At 56.1% G+C, this 14,765-nt stretch overlaps 1 protein-coding gene across 2 annotated transcripts; it reads left to right on the forward strand.

Annotated features, from left to right (window-relative positions):
* On the forward strand, positions 1–11,780 carry MAFK (MAF bZIP transcription factor K). 2 transcript variants are annotated; one of them, XM_063090648.1, is made up of 3 exons: positions 1–183; positions 9,122–9,201; positions 10,305–11,780. In XM_063090648.1, the coding sequence occupies exons 2-3, from the start codon at positions 9,166–9,168 to the stop codon at positions 10,737–10,739; spliced, it is 471 nt and encodes a 156-aa protein (XP_062946718.1). In that variant the 5' UTR covers positions 1–183; positions 9,122–9,165; the 3' UTR covers positions 10,740–11,780. The 2 variants fall into 2 exon arrangements, with proteins under 2 accessions (XP_062946718.1, XP_062946719.1); XM_063090649.1 differs by lacking the exon at positions 1–183 and adding an exon at positions 8,062–8,268.
* The last annotated feature ends 2,985 nt before the right edge of the window (positions 11,781–14,765 follow it).

Consider the following 14,765-nt stretch of genomic DNA (forward strand, 5'->3'; position numbering starts at 1 on the left):
AGGGCGCGCTGGAGGCTGGCGGCGGGCGGCGGGGGGGGACTTGTTGTTCTTCGCGAAGTCGGAGCCCGAGCGCGAGGCGGAGGCGGCGACCGAGGCGGAGCGCCAGAGTGAGCGCGAGCGCCAGGAGAGCGCGTGCCCGCGAGGAGCCGCCGCGCGCGCCCGCGGCCCCCCGCACGACGCCAGGTGAGAAGCTGCCCGGGCGGGGTGGGGTGGGGTGGGGGGCGCGGGCCTGTCTGGCCGCTGAGTCCGGGACACCTGGGACCCGCGGGGTCAGGGGGGCCGGGTCAGCGGGTGGCCAAGACCCCACCCGGCCCGCGAGGTCCGGCCCGCGCACTTGCCCCGGTGGGCCCCCGCCCCGACGGGCCGGGTGGGCCTCACCTGGTCCGGATGCGAATATACGGGGCCTCACGGTCGGGGCCGGGGAGCACTCTCGTCCCTGCACGTGCCGCCCGGTGCGGAGCCGGGACGCCCTGGCCCCACCCGGCACGGACCCCAGACCCCGGGAAGGGGCGGGGGAGAGGGGCGGAAGCGCGGGGGCGAAAGCGAGCCGCCACGTGCAGGGGAGCGCGTGGTCAGGCACCCACTCGGGCGCGTGTGTTTACCTTGCCGCTTCCGCCCCGCGCGCTCTGTCTTTCCCGGGTGAAGCTCGGAACCTGCCCCTCCTTACTTCCTACCCATGACAGGCGTCGCTCCCGCCCAATGGCAGGGTCCACGCCGCTCCAGGAGGACGGGGAGGGGGTTAACCCGGTCCTCCCCAGAGGCGAGGGAGAAGGGCCTCGGTGACTGATGTCACTTTCTAATCAGCTGACCTGCCTGGGGTACCGGAAGGAAGGCCTTGATATGGAAGCTGTGGGTGGGGAAGGCGGCAGGTGACAGTCTTGGCGAATGTGTCACTTCCCCCAACCCCGACGGCCTGTCTCACTTTCCTCAAGTGTGGGTCGGGGGTAACTCTAAATGCATGACTGCTTCTGTGCCGCTGTCAAATTCAGAGAACAGGCAGTGTTTTAGTCTGCCTGCTTCTGGAGACCTTTTCCAGAGCCTGGGAGGTGGGGCAAGGAATCAGGAAAGGATCTGGAAAAGATGACCCTCATAATCATCTGGCCCTCGACATGGGTGGGTCTACCTTCTGTCTCCCTGTAGTATTCTCTCTCTGAGGCTGCCTGTTGTGGAGTCTTCAGCAGTGCAGAACTTGCCCGTGTTCATGGAGCAGTTCGTGTTGGGTTGCTGGCAGCTCTTGTGCACTCTGTATCTTATGTTAATGATTATGCTGTTGCTTACTTTTCATGAAGCTCTTGTAGCCAAGGCAGAAATGAGATCCACCTAACAATTAATTCACCAATTGACCAACACACAGCCATCCTTCTCTTGCTGGGTGCCTGGACTCAGGAAGCTCCTGAGACTCGCAGGACACGGTGTGATAGAAATCTGTGTGGTTTGGCTTTGGCACAGTCCTTCCCTTCCCTTCCCTTTGATTTACTGGGATGGGCTTTAGAATCCCTTTATTGGCGCTGATGAGGTTTTGCTGTGACAGCAACATCGCAAAGGGCATCCTGATAAAGTGCAGGCGTGTGCTGTGACGCCTCTGGAGCCAGCCTTCTCGAAGCCTGATGTTTTCAGGGACATGGAACTTTAAAAAAGGTGTTAGTCTAAGCAGATGGGTGGGTCTGGAAAGGTGTAGGTGGGCTGTGCAGGTGGGTGGGACATACCTACACCTATTGCATTGTGGGCAGCCAACACTTTTAATAAGAAGTTCTCTCCTGAGTAACCCAATAGGAATGTCTGAGTTTGACCTTGGTAGAGGGACTCAGCTTTTATAACCTAAAACTAGACCTCTCATTATTCCAAAATGAAACGTTTATTAGAGCAAAAAACAAACCAGGCTTCTCTTCTGGAGCACATTTACCTTTCATACTTGACCCTAGCCTGGGCTTTGAGGGACTGGTTCCAAGTTCAGTGTTGCTTACTTTCCAGGTGGTTGCTAAGAATGAGAGTTAGATAGAGGGTACTTGGAGAAGTCAGCTTTTACTAAGGGTCGAAGCTTTCTATACGCCAGCTCTTTCCAGCACCCGTGAGGCTGCTGTTAAGATCATTTTCCAGACCATTCGTTGTCCACCGACGTGCACACTTTCACTCTTGGGGCTCCGTGATAGCTGGAGAGTTTGTTTACAATCTCAGGCCATCTAGACCTAGAAGAAGTTATGCCTGTTTCTGTCCTGGCTGTTTCTGAGTCTAAAGGTTTCTGGTGTGGACTTTCTGGATTTCAGGTCCAGTCCACACGGGAAATGGAAATCCGGCCAGCTGGGAGAATTCTCTGTGTGGCTGCTCCTCAGAGCAGTAAACAGTGACTCACCCTTTCTCTACTCCCCACCCTCCCTGTTCTCTACTAATGGAAGATGCATTGCTCCGGTATTTACTTTTGCTTTTTATAAGTCACAAACTCATCATGTTTCCGCTTTCTTTCAGTTTCAGGAAATTGAAAATGTCATTTTAAAATTGTAGAATTTTAGAGTAGGTAGAATTGAACGTGTGTGATCACACAGTCTGCCCTGACCACCCATTTTAGGTGAGGAAACTGAAACCAGGAAGGTTTGCTCCTCTGGCTTGAGGTTGCAGAGTTGGTAACTGGGAGTCTGGTGCCTGGGGTCTGGTCCAGCGCCTGCCTGCTTTTCAGTGCTGCCTGTGTGGGTGTCCTGGGGAAGGATGGTGTGGGGATTTAGCTTGGAAGCTGCTCTCCCAAGCTCCCCTCTCCCTGCCCGAGTTCATGGCCCTCCAGTGCGGAGTTGGCACATCTATTTACAAAGCAGAACTTTCTCAATGCCACGGCACTCTGCAGGGAGTTGGGCGAGCCGGTGAGGTAAGATGCCACCCGTCCCTGTTTGCCAGGAGCTTACCATGCAGTGAGGAGGCTGACTTGTCCACAGAAAGATCTAGAACTAGGTCTTGGTAGAGGACACTTGCCTACAACAAAGAGGACAGGAGGAGGGCTTTCTGGAAGAAGAAGGGTTGGAGGGGGCAGGGACCATGTGCCCAGTGTAGGAGACTATCAGAAGCTACAGGTGGAGGCCTGAAATTGCAACAGGAGGCTAGGAGAGGGGGCTCAGGAGGGACCCCAAGATCAGTGTCAGGGGGTCCTGTTCATTCAAAACTGTGGTCCAGACAGGAGAAGCTGGGGGCCTGAGCCAGGGCAGGTGATGCAGTGACTTGATAAGGAAAAGAGATGAGGGACTGGGGGCTAGTCCATGGAATGATGCGGTGGGGGCAGGGTTGTCACCCCTGAGCTGGAGGGACAGGTGGGTGGAGGATGGGCATGTCTGGGCCATCACGGTTTTCCAGGGGACGTCCCTAGCTAGACGTAGAGGTCGGGATCTGGTTGAAGCCTCAGGACAGGAGGGGAGAAAACAGAACCCTGAAGGGAAGCTGGAGGCAGAGGGATCACTCAAAGAGGCAGGAAATGGGGAGGATGAGTGGTGGGAACGAGAGGGGCCACTGGAGGTGGTGTGGCATGGCATGTGGCTTTCTATCAGCCTTGCAGCTGCCTGAGTCACCTCTGGATGTAGCCGGGATGACACAGCTTCCTTGGACTGCAAATGCAAGGTGACCAGACGTCCTCCAAGCCGGGCAGACAGTCATGGCTTGCCGGAGGGCAGCCAGCCAGGGCTGGGCTGCAGATTACTGTAGGCTGGTTGGGGGATGCTGAGTGGGGTGCTACAGGACACATCCTGCATGCTGAGGGCAGCCAGCTAGGGCTGGGAGGGGCAGGAGGGGTGGTCGGGAGCCTTCCTGGTCTAGGACCTCGTCTTCATAGGATGCATCCTCATTAGCTCATCTGAGGGACCAGCTGGGGCTGCAGTTGGTCAACATGTATCTATGTGACAAGTGTCTACTGGGAACCAGTGCTGTGTCGGCCCCACCCACCCTCTGGCCCACTGGGAGGCCACTCGGCTATGGGTCTCTTGTAAAAAGGTTCCCAGCCTCTAAGCAGAAGTAGCCACATCCTCAGCGGCTTCTGGTTTTGTGTGTTTGCATTTGTCAGAGTGAGTTGTTGAGGAGCAAGGGCAGTTGCTGCTTTGCTGCCTGGATTTTTGAACAGTTCTCTTGGACAGAACTGTCTTCCGTTCCTGTCTTCCTCCTGCCCCTCCTCCCTCTTCCTGTATGAGACCTGTGTAGAATAGCAATGGAAATGGTACTCCCGCCTTGTCAGACTGGCCAGGAGGGCTAGAGGGAGCAGGGATGTGGAGTTGCAGTCACTTGTCCCCGCAGGGAACAAGGACAAGCTCCTTATGAGAGCCCACCGTGTGAGGCATCAGAGATTTGGCAATGAATGAGATAGGTGGTCTAGGTTAGTCATTTTATCCAGGTAAGAATTAGAATGCTTTGAAACTGTGAAATCTTTTCTTCTAGATAATCTCATACCTAGGACTGTTTAGGGATGGGGGTCATTGCTCTCAGTTAGCCACCTTACCTTATTCATGGAGAAAATGTTCCCCCTGGGCCCTGAGCTGGGTCCTTCTCATCCTATGCCAGCGTGCTGAGAGACAGAGCATTGCTGGGGATGTCCAAGGCTGTAAATCTCCCCCAGATGAGTGCTGTCAGAGCAGTGAGTGCCAGTGAATGTTTGCTAGGAGTTGAAAAGTAAAAAAATGATCCACTGGGATGAGATCGCTGTCCCTGGCTCACCTGTTTCCTGAAAGGGCAGTTTCTGGACTGTTGGACCAGGGCTACCTGCCCTGTCCTCCAGGATGCCAGGCATGGAATTCCCATCCTCTGTGACATGCTTTCCTGGGTGAAGGAGCCCTGCCCTGCTCTTGATGGGACCCGGGCCCTTTGGTCTCCGTCTTGGAAGAGGAGGGGCATGGCAGCCCTGGCTCGGTAGTTTATTTGAAACTGCAGTCACTGGAGTTGACTCCATTTAAGGCTTCTGGTGTGTTTCATTTTCTTTTGGGGGAAATTATTTTTCCTGTTGAATCTTGTTGAGGTGTATATCACCAGGAAATTTCAGACTTTGGGCTAAAAACCCAACCTCTTCAATTAGAAAAATAGTCACCTAAAAGGTATTCCAATTTATAGGTACTGACTGTGTGAACTTTCTTGACCAGCTGCTTCTTCAGGGATGTGGGAGGCAAGTGCTATAACTCTTACTTAGGTCAGTGAGCACGCAGCCGTGGAAGTTCAGACCCACTGTCCCAGGATCCCAGCCTCGGCATTGACTGCTGAACTTCCCTGGTGACTCAAGTGGTCAGATGTATGTGTGTAGCATTGCTGAAGTTTTGTTAGTTGATGGACGTAAGACAGCACCCAGAGCATCCTCATCGGAAGCTGCTGAAGAGGCATTTTTATGTGCTGGCCTGTGGCTGAGGCAGTTATGCTTGCATTGGGCCCACAGTAGAAGGGGGAGCCAACTTCATGGGGATTCCTGTCACCCGTGGGATGCTCTCCTGCCTGGCGTGACCTCCTAAGTCTTCAGTCTCTAGTCTCAGAAAGGAGTCCCTTCTCTGTGTGCCCTGGTGGTCACTAAGGCTGCCTAAGGTTTAACGGTTTACAAAATCCCTGTTAGAGCAGTTGTTGTTCTTAAATCAGTTGTGTTACAAACTCTTTTTCACACATATAAAACTCTTCTCCGAATCTCTTTCCAAAAGCAAGCCGTCATTTTCTTGCTTTTGATATTTGAAGTGAATTTAGCTGAATAATGCATGGCTTTATTTTGTGCATTTTGGGTAGAGGTAAGTGCTGCACGGTCCTATCCACTGAGCTCACAAGAGAATCACCATACCTGGCCTGCCCTCTGCTCCTGACACCAGACTGAAGGGCAGGACCCTGACCTGCAGCCCATCTGGGCCCCAGAGTGGCTAGGGCTGTCCCTGCTACTCCACTTTTCACGGGAACAGACCACTGAGTTACTGGCCAGGTGGGACACCAGCCTCATCGTTGTAGGTTGCCTAGTTTCTCCTGATAGTTGGTCTAGGCTTCCTGGGTAGAGTGGGATCCCATGGCAGAAGCAGAGACCTGATCTGCCCGAGTTAGTGGTGGGCATATTTGAGCACATTGTTGTGGGCTGGCGTCTCTTGCCTGGGACCCCCACCTCCTTCAGCAGCGCAGGTCTCTAGTTCCTCAGAGGGGTCCTGCAAGTGTGCCCCTGAGCACTGGGGGCTTGAGAGGGGAGCCTCAGACGTGGTCTAGGAGCTCTAAGTCAGGGTTTCTCTCCCAGTGTCACCTGTTCCACCCAATCCTGGGACTTTTGGGAACTGGATGGAACCTTAGGGTCCTTTGTTTTGATCCTCTCATTTTTCAGAGGAGGCAATGAAGACCCACAGAGAGAAGAGAGTTTACTTAGTCGTCCCCCAATGTTGTCATATGCTGAACAAGGCATTTTGGGAGACAGTAACTATTACTGCAGCATTTGTACATATCCACTCAGTACTCCTATGTTATCATCTTGGAAACAGAGGGTCCAGGGGACTCCTAGGGGTTGCTCTTCTCCTGGTGGCCCGGCATCCCCGGAAGCCAAGTGAGGTTGCTGAGGTGGGCTCAGAGCGGGCAGATGCATTCTCAGTGCTGGGCTTCAGTCCAGCCAAGGGAGGGACCTGTGGTGGGGCTGTGGCCAGGTAACCTTGACTGCATGTAAGTAGTTGACGGACCCTTGTGGGGTCACACACGGGGGCCAAGCCTCAGTCCTGTGTGCACCCTGGTCACTTCAGTGTCCCACCATAGTGCATCACAGGAGGCATCTCCTCAGTGGAAAGATACCTGCACTGGACTTTGCCCTTTGACACCCAGCTGAGCTCAGCAGGTCACCCTGGGTCTGGCCAGAGGGCCCTTCCACTGGGACCTTCCTTTTCCGCTTGGCTTTGCTGGCCAGGCGGTGGGCCCCAGGGTCCTTGCAGGGGTGGGAGGGGCCTTGGCTCTGTGGGAATGTGAGCTCCCAGCTCTGTAAACAGCTGGTGACTCACCGCATAGCTATGTCACTGGCCGGCTCCAGCCCTGAGCACTGACGTGCTCTGGAGTGTGAGCTGGAAGGGTACCTCAGCGGCGCCTCCTCCCTCTCAACATGGAAAAGTTTCTCATGGCACTGCCAGCCACCTGGTTCCGCAAGTCCTTCATGGGTGGTGGGAGCCAGCTGGGGCCCGTGGATTTTCTAGTGTTGCTTTAACCCCAGCACAGAATGGGAGGGGTGGGCTCCCGGGGCACATGTTGGGTCCTTCCTGAATGACAGGGGTCAAGTCGCTATCGGAAAGCAGCTCTCTGCCCTCCCTGTTTGGGTTATCTGCATTGCTTTCGTCCTGTCTCAGGCACATGGATGTAACCATGGGGAGTGCTTGGTCCTCCCTGGCAGAGGAGCCTGGAGCCCACCTGAGGCCTTACCCATCCCCCCACCCCTGCCATCACTCTCTGCCTGTTGTCAGTGCCCGTGAGTGTGGCTGGCGTTGCCAGGGCAGCTGGGCTGAGACCCTGCCTTCCCTTTGCTGTCTTGTAGTGGAGGGTGGGTGGGCTGTGGAGGCAGGGCCCAGGTGCCCGCATCAGAAGTAGGGCTTAGAGGGTGGAGGGATTCAGGCCCACTTGTCCCATGTCCCGGGCCTGCAGGGAGATCAACCCGCCTTGCCTAGCTCAGGTCAGATGGAGGACGCTTCCCTGCAGCCCATCCTCTGGTGCCCAAGGACCCCTTGCCTTCATGTTTCTCTGATGTTCCTTCTGCTCAGCTCATCTTGTCTGGCATTTGGAATGTGGGGGATGGGGACCCTGATCCCATAAGACATCAAGTGTCTTTCCCTTTCTCCAGCCCGCACTTGGCCCCTCTGCCCCTTCCCCAGTTGTTGGGGTGTGAATGGGTTTGTTTACTGCCTGACAACCTCGTGATGTCTTCACACAGGCCTGACCTGAAGTCATGATTGCTTTTGGGCTTCTCCGTTTCCATGACGACCATCAGGGGTTGGCTACTTCCCAAGGTCGCCATGGCAACTATCAGAGGGGAATCGTGCTTGGGATGCTTTGGCTGGGTTTTTCATGAATGATTAGAATGTGTGACACAATGCAGACTTGAAAATGAGAAGGGCGGGAGGTGGGGGCTGGCGGGCAGGCGGCGGGGACAACTCCCGCCAGACAGTCGATTAGCTTGGTGAGGCAGTGGCTCCCCACCTCTCGGGTTTCTGGACGCGGCCTCTGAACCTGCTGCCCGCTGGGAGCCCCCGCCCACCCTTTGGGCTGCAGGGTCATGGCGCATGGGGTAGCTTAGGTGGCGGTGGTGATGTCACAGCTGCAGTGCCCTTCACCACGGTAGGTATCTTGTGGGACTGCGGGGAGGGCGGGGCCGGGGAGAGGTGGCAGGTGCTCTACCCAGGTCCATCTTTGGGAGTGAGGCTTGGCAAGGGCAGGGGCTCCCCAAAAGCACCCTTCCTCTCTGGGTGCCAGGCTGGGTCTGGAGTAATAGGAGCTCCTGCCAGGGCAGGGACGCTGTCTGGTGGGGCCAACTGCACTCCTTAGGTGCTGGCAGAGCCTCTCTTGGGAGGTGGTTTTGCTACTTTGGTCTTTAAAATGTAGCACCTTGTGCCTCACTGGTGCACCTGCCTTGTTTGAGTTCAGGAGGGGCATCAGAACAGGAAGCAACAATTGCTAACACCTGCTCTTCACCCCCCAACGCTGGTGGCTCTAGAATAGGCCCCGGGGTGGGGGACAGCAGGTTACAGTGTGTGTCTGCTGGGCCCTGGGTGAGGGGGGAGCATCCTGGCCACTCTGGGCTGATGTTGGAGTGTGAGTGCTATAGGCCAGGATGCCCCATCCCCTGCAAGAAGCCCCTTGGGGGGCCGAGCCCGTGGCGCACTCAGGAGAGTGCAGCGCTGGGAGCGCGGCGACGCTCCCGCCACGGGTTTGGATCCTATATAGGAATGGCCGGTGAACTCCCTGGCTGAGTACCGGTCACAAAAAAGACAGAAAAAAAAAAAAAAAAAAAAAAAAGAAGCCCCTGGGGACAGGTTGGGATATGACAGTGTCCTGTCTTGTTTTTGGGGCATTGTGACCAGGCAGCATGGGATGAGGAGCTGAGTCTCCTCGGAGCATCCCTGCAGCCAGTCTCGAGCCTGCCAGGGCCTAACCCACGCTTGCTTCTGTGTGCTCTTTTGTGTTTTTCTAGTTACGATTTCCAAGTAGTTCTGTCCTGGTGACTGTGCCCAGGTTATGACGACTAATCCCAAACCGAACAAGGCATTAAAGGTAAGGCGGTAGGGGGGATTGGCTCAGGGCGGACCCCCATCACTGTCCCCAGCACAGGCATGAGAGGGATTCCTCCAAGCTTGGGCGCCTCTTCTTTCTGAGAGCTGCCCTTAGGATGTGTGGAAGGCAGCCTTGCTACCAGGAATAGGGTGGGGGCACTGTGGGCTGGGAGGAAGTTGTCAGCAGAAGAAGTGGGTGACAGAATTGGAGACTGTGGCCCCAGGGGACCCTGGCCCTGATGTGCAGGGAGATGACTCCCAGCCTGAGGAGGTGGTAGGGGTGGGTGCCTGCCAGCCAGGGCTGCGTCCGTGTGTCCATAAGGCCCTGCTTCTGCATGAGCTCATCACTCCCAGCACCGGCCCTGGGCAGTGAACGGGGTGCTCCAGCTCTGAGGGTCTGTGCCCAGGGCTTGCCACCTCCTGGGCCATTTCAGCTTCTGTGACTAGGGTGTGCCTGCGGGCCAGCTGTGTCATCTTGGGGGCTCCTGGAAGCTGTATGCAGAGCTGAGGCTCTGTGCTTGGGTGGGCTGTGCACCTCCCAGCTTCTTCCGAGGTCCTTGTCAGCTCCATGGAGCCCTGTCTGGCCAGACCGTAGCTTTGCACTGATGGGTGCATGGAAGGAGTGAGGGAAGGGTGGGCTGCCGTGCCCTCCCATGGCTCACCCTAGAAGGGCTGGTTGAGCTCCTGTCGGTGTCAGGCTCCAGGCACTGGAGCTTCATAGCTGGTAGGACACATGCATTTCATGTCTTCACAGAGCTTGGGAGGCCAACAGTAACTGGGTAGTTGCTGACATCACCACTGTCCTTCCTAAGGGAACAGCCATCAGGTCTTCCCTGTTCAAAGAGGGCACAGTGACAGTAGCTGCTGCCACATGGGCTGCCTATGTGCATGGTGCTGAGCAGCTCCATGGTACTGTCCCCACTCCCAGGAGCAGAAGGTGACATCCAGCCCCAGATAGAGGGCAGTGCAGGGTACTGATGGTCTTTGTGCTGCCAGAAACCAGGCCCTTGGTGACTGCAGTACTAGTTCTGGCATGGACACTTCGAGTTCTCCCCATGCCTCCCTGGCCCTCCCAGTGCTGACCCTGCACTGTGGTCCCTGCAGGTCAAGAAGGAGGTGGGCGAGAACGCCCCAGTGCTCAGTGATGATGAGCTGGTGTCCATGTCAGTGCGGGAGCTGAACCAGCACCTGCGGGGCCTCACCAAGGAGGAGGTGACCCGCCTGAAGCAGCGCCGACGCACACTCAAGAACCGCGGCTACGCCGCCAGCTGCCGCATCAAGCGGGTGACGCAAAAGGAGGAGCTGGAGCGGCAGCGGGTGGAGCTGCAGCAGGAGGTAGAGAAGCTGGCTCGTGAAAACAGCAGCATGCGGCTGGAGCTGGACGCCCTGCGCTCCAAGTACGAGGCCCTGCAGACCTTTGCGCGCACTGTGGCCCGCGGGCCTGTGGCACCCACTAAGGTGGCCACCACCAGCGTCATCACCATTGTGAAGTCTGCTGAGATCTCCTCCACCTCTGTGCCCTTCTCAGCCGCGTCCTAGTGCTCATCAGGCACTGGGGGGGGGAGCGGGGGACATGTCCCTCATGCCTGTCAGAGGGTCCCTGGGCCACAGACTCAACATCCAAATCAAAGTGCAGACCCCTACGGGGATGAGGGTGTAGGCGCAGGATGAAGAGTAGGCTCTTGTGAGCCCGAGTGCCGCAGCCATCTCACGCACGCGCACACACGTGCACACACACACACACACACATACACACACACACACTCTCTCTCACACACACTCTCACGCATGCCCCGTCCCTTCTCCCTAGAAGATGTGTCTGTTTTTAGGAGTTGGTGTCTTGTACCCATGGGAGTCAGGAGACGTAGAGGGAAAGTCCTCAGAAGGTTCTGAATGCCTTCCCCTTTGGGGTCTGCTGGAAGAAACAGCCCCAGGAGTCAGGCTGCTGTGGCCTGAGTGGCGAGGGGCTCGTCTTTCACTCCTCTTGTGAGCATGTCAACACTTGTCCTGCTGTGGCCCACCAGCTGGTGCAGGAGCCCCTCTCACTGCCCTGACTGAGCTCCAGCTGCCCCAGGGAGGAGAGTGAATGGAGAACATGCAGGCAGCCCTGTTCTTCCGGTTGTCCCTGTGGAAATGCACTATGGCCTGCTTTAGCCCTTAGCGTGAGTCCTGTGCCCATGAAGCAGACATGGGAAGGGCTACCTGAGTGGGCCAGTTCTGTGTGTGTGCATTCACGTGTACACGTGTTTGTGCGTGTGCATGCATGTGTGTGTACATGTGTGCGTACAGCATCAGTGTGCCAGCAACACCAGGGGCCTTGGAGGAGCAGCTTGCCGGGTGGTCATGTGGGGAGAGCCTGTCCAGTTTTCATGGCAGAAAGAGTTGCATGTATGTTGTGAGGTTTGCCCTGTATTCTGGTGACCCAAGGAGGTCTCCCAGTGAGGCTCAGTAGCCACCTAGAGCCAGCTGCTCTGCTGCTGACCCACAAGCTTGTCCCATCAGTTGATGGAGAGCTGGGCTCGGGCTCAGTTTCCCCAGAGCTGCCTCTCTCCACCTGTGCTCAGCATGGGGGAGAATGTGGAGGTCTTTTGGGGGGACTGCAGGGGGAGGCTGCTGCAGCCTAGGGAGGGGAGGGGAGGCCTTAGGGATGTCGATGCATGTGAAGGTGTGGAGGGGGAGGATGTTCTGTGTGGAGTGGGCCAGGAGCCTCCATGGTTCCTGCTGTTGGGGAGGAGGCGGGAGCAGTGCAGTGGGTCAGGTTGGAGTGGAGAGCCCTGGAGGGTCAGGAGCCCAGGATACAGTCCCTCTGGATGTGGAGGAGGCCTGCAGTGCAGCCTGCAGGGTCAGAGGGCACCTCCAGAGGGGAGGTGGTTGGGCACTAGGCCGGGAAAGCCTCATGGACGTTCCTCCCGTATCCAGATCAACTGAGAGCACCTTGATGGGCTGTGGGTACGAAGTTGGGGACTCTGCAACCTTGGTGCTTAATCATCGCCTGGAACCTTCACTGCTCTTTCTTCCTGGAGCTCTGAGCCACTGATGGTCTTGGTGATCCTTCTTGGGCTTCCTTTCCCTAGAGGGTTGCTGCAGGGGCCCCTCCTGTGTCTGTGGCCTCAGCAATGAGAGTGGGCGGTGGTTCTGGGGCCACTGTCTGGAGCTAGCTGGTGGGATGTGAGCCCCAAGTCCCGCCACTGGCTGGAAGCCACCATGTAGGCTGAGCAAAGGCAGTGCCCAGGCTCCAGCAATCTAGTTTTGGGTTCCCTCTTAGACTGCCCCTGCCCACCAATGAGACCCCAGCAGGCTGCAAAGCCCCCCCGCCACCCAGGGTGTTGGCTGCAACTGGAGGAGGGCAGGAACAGACAGCCCCAAGGGCTGCGACTTGGTTCTGTGTCTACCGTTAGAAGTGAACAGAAAGCGTCTGGGTTTCTCTGGCGGCACTACCATGCAGCTGGTTATTCTCTAGGCCCCGGAGGAGTGCTGCGCGTTAGGCCAGGCTGCAGCCCTGGCTGGTGCAGGGGGCGTGCGGATCCTTACAGAGCAAAAGGCCTGGATGTTTTTAAAAAAAGCTGTTGATACCATAGCCATGGTAGGTAATCCATATTGGATATCAATAAGGACCATGGGGAAATATTTAAAGAGAGAGAAAAAGAAAAAATATATATATAATTATATACACATTTTATCGTACAGATTTTTCGTAACAATTTTTCTTTTCCAGTTTGATACTGTAAATGATTATTAGAGCAGAGCCACATTGGACAGGTGGGTGGGAGTGAGTCGCTGTGCTTCCTGGCTGCTGCAAGTCGGCCACTCTGAGGAAGGAGGCCTGGCTGCTCACTGCCTCTGCTTGGTCCTCATCTGACAGCGCTGGGCACTCTGGGCCTGGGAAGTGAGGCCTGGCCCAGGGGCCACGCAGCCCCACCCCAGCAGGTGTCCTGCTTGTCAGCTGGGCCCTCCCGGACAGGCCACAGTGGGTTGCAAGTTGTGTACAGCCCTGGAGCTCTCCCCATCTTGTGGGATGCAGGCAGGTAGCTGCCTGTCGCTGTTGGTTGCTGCCTGCTCCTGGCCTGCGGTGCTTTGCTGGAGAGGGGGCTCCTTGCCTTTGGCCTACAAGGTGGATGAGGCTGCGGTCACCACCAGGGGGAGGCCTCTGCCTGGGCCCCACTCACAAGGAGCAGGCTAGGGAAAGAAGACAGGCACGTTTTGCTTTTCTTTTCAAATCATTGAAATTTCATTGTCACAATTTAATATATGGTTTTTTTTTTTTTTTTTAATTTAAGAAAAAAGACAAAGACTTCTGTCTCGTGGGTTTGTTTTGCATCTCTGTGCCTCAGACTTCCCAAAGAAAGCAGATCTCTGCTTTTTCAAAGGCGTTAGGGACCCTCCGTTCGCCATGTCTCGGCACCAGTTTATCCTGGCCTCTGTGCTACTTGGCAGTTTCATTTCAATATTTATTTTTGTGCTGCTTTTTATCATGACATAAATTATTGAGAAGAGATCACATGTGGACCCTTGTCTGTGGTGCGTGCCCTGAGCTTGCGCCACACCCTGTTCCCGTCTCATGGCCACCACCTAATTTATTGCTGTACATCTTGCTGCTGTGACTGCTTTTGTACCTTTGCAATAAAGAATTTTCTGGTTTCAGATCCTTCTTGTTGTGTAGTTAGTGCCTTGGGTGGTGGCTTCCTTGGACCAAGAACCCCCATCCTGGAGGCTGTTAGGGTATGCTGGGACCCTGGGCTGCACCTCCTGCCCCCATCACCAGAGGTTGCACGTGGGAGAGTTAGGGTCAGGGTCCAGGCTGCCAGCCTGTGACCCTGTAACATTGGGACAGCTATGGGGCAGTGGTCAGTATGGCAGAAGGTGGGCTTACTATTTCTGCCTCTGGTTCATGGGCTCACTTTATCTGCCCTCCCCAGAAGCTTCCGGGAAGTCAATGCAGCCTCTCCTTTCCAGCTGGAAGTAGCAGAGACCAGTGGGGTCGTAAGCCACCCCGCTTCCTGAGCAGGATGCACTCCCATTGCCAGTTAGGCCCCTCACCTAGTGTTGTCGGGGTGGGGCTCTAAGACGAGCCTGAAGGAAATTGAGGGAGAGGCAGGGGTCTGTTAGGGGGCAGAGAGCAAAACCCTTGCACTGTGGCCTAAAGTAAGCAGACTCTCTGAAAAACCAAGGGCCTGGCTAGATCCAGGGCCTAACAGGCTGGTCCTAAGTGTGTAGAGATCTGCTTTATGGGGGGGTTCTAAAACCTGCCAGCCTTCCTGTCCCACCTTCCGACCTGAGCTGACCAAGGTAGGAGTATACTTTGGTGCTAGACCACTTAAGGTTGAAATCCCGACTCTTAACTTCTTTGTGATTTTGGGCCTGTTCCTTGCCCTCTGCAAGCCCCGAGTTTCCTTCTGTAAATCGGAGTTGAGTCTGTGCTGGGGCTGCAGCAGCCCCAAGCTGGTGCCACCAGCAATGACAACAATAGGTGTTCTCTCCAGTTAAGCCAGGCCTCCCTGCAGCCAACCCTGGGGACCCTTGCCCCTGGCCTGCTCCTCCTACAGGAGCCGGGTGCCCCAGATCAGC

This window comes from Cynocephalus volans, chromosome 3 (genome assembly GCF_027409185.1).
Source record: "Cynocephalus volans isolate mCynVol1 chromosome 3, mCynVol1.pri, whole genome shotgun sequence".
NCBI lineage: Eukaryota > Metazoa > Chordata > Mammalia > Dermoptera > Cynocephalidae > Cynocephalus > Cynocephalus volans.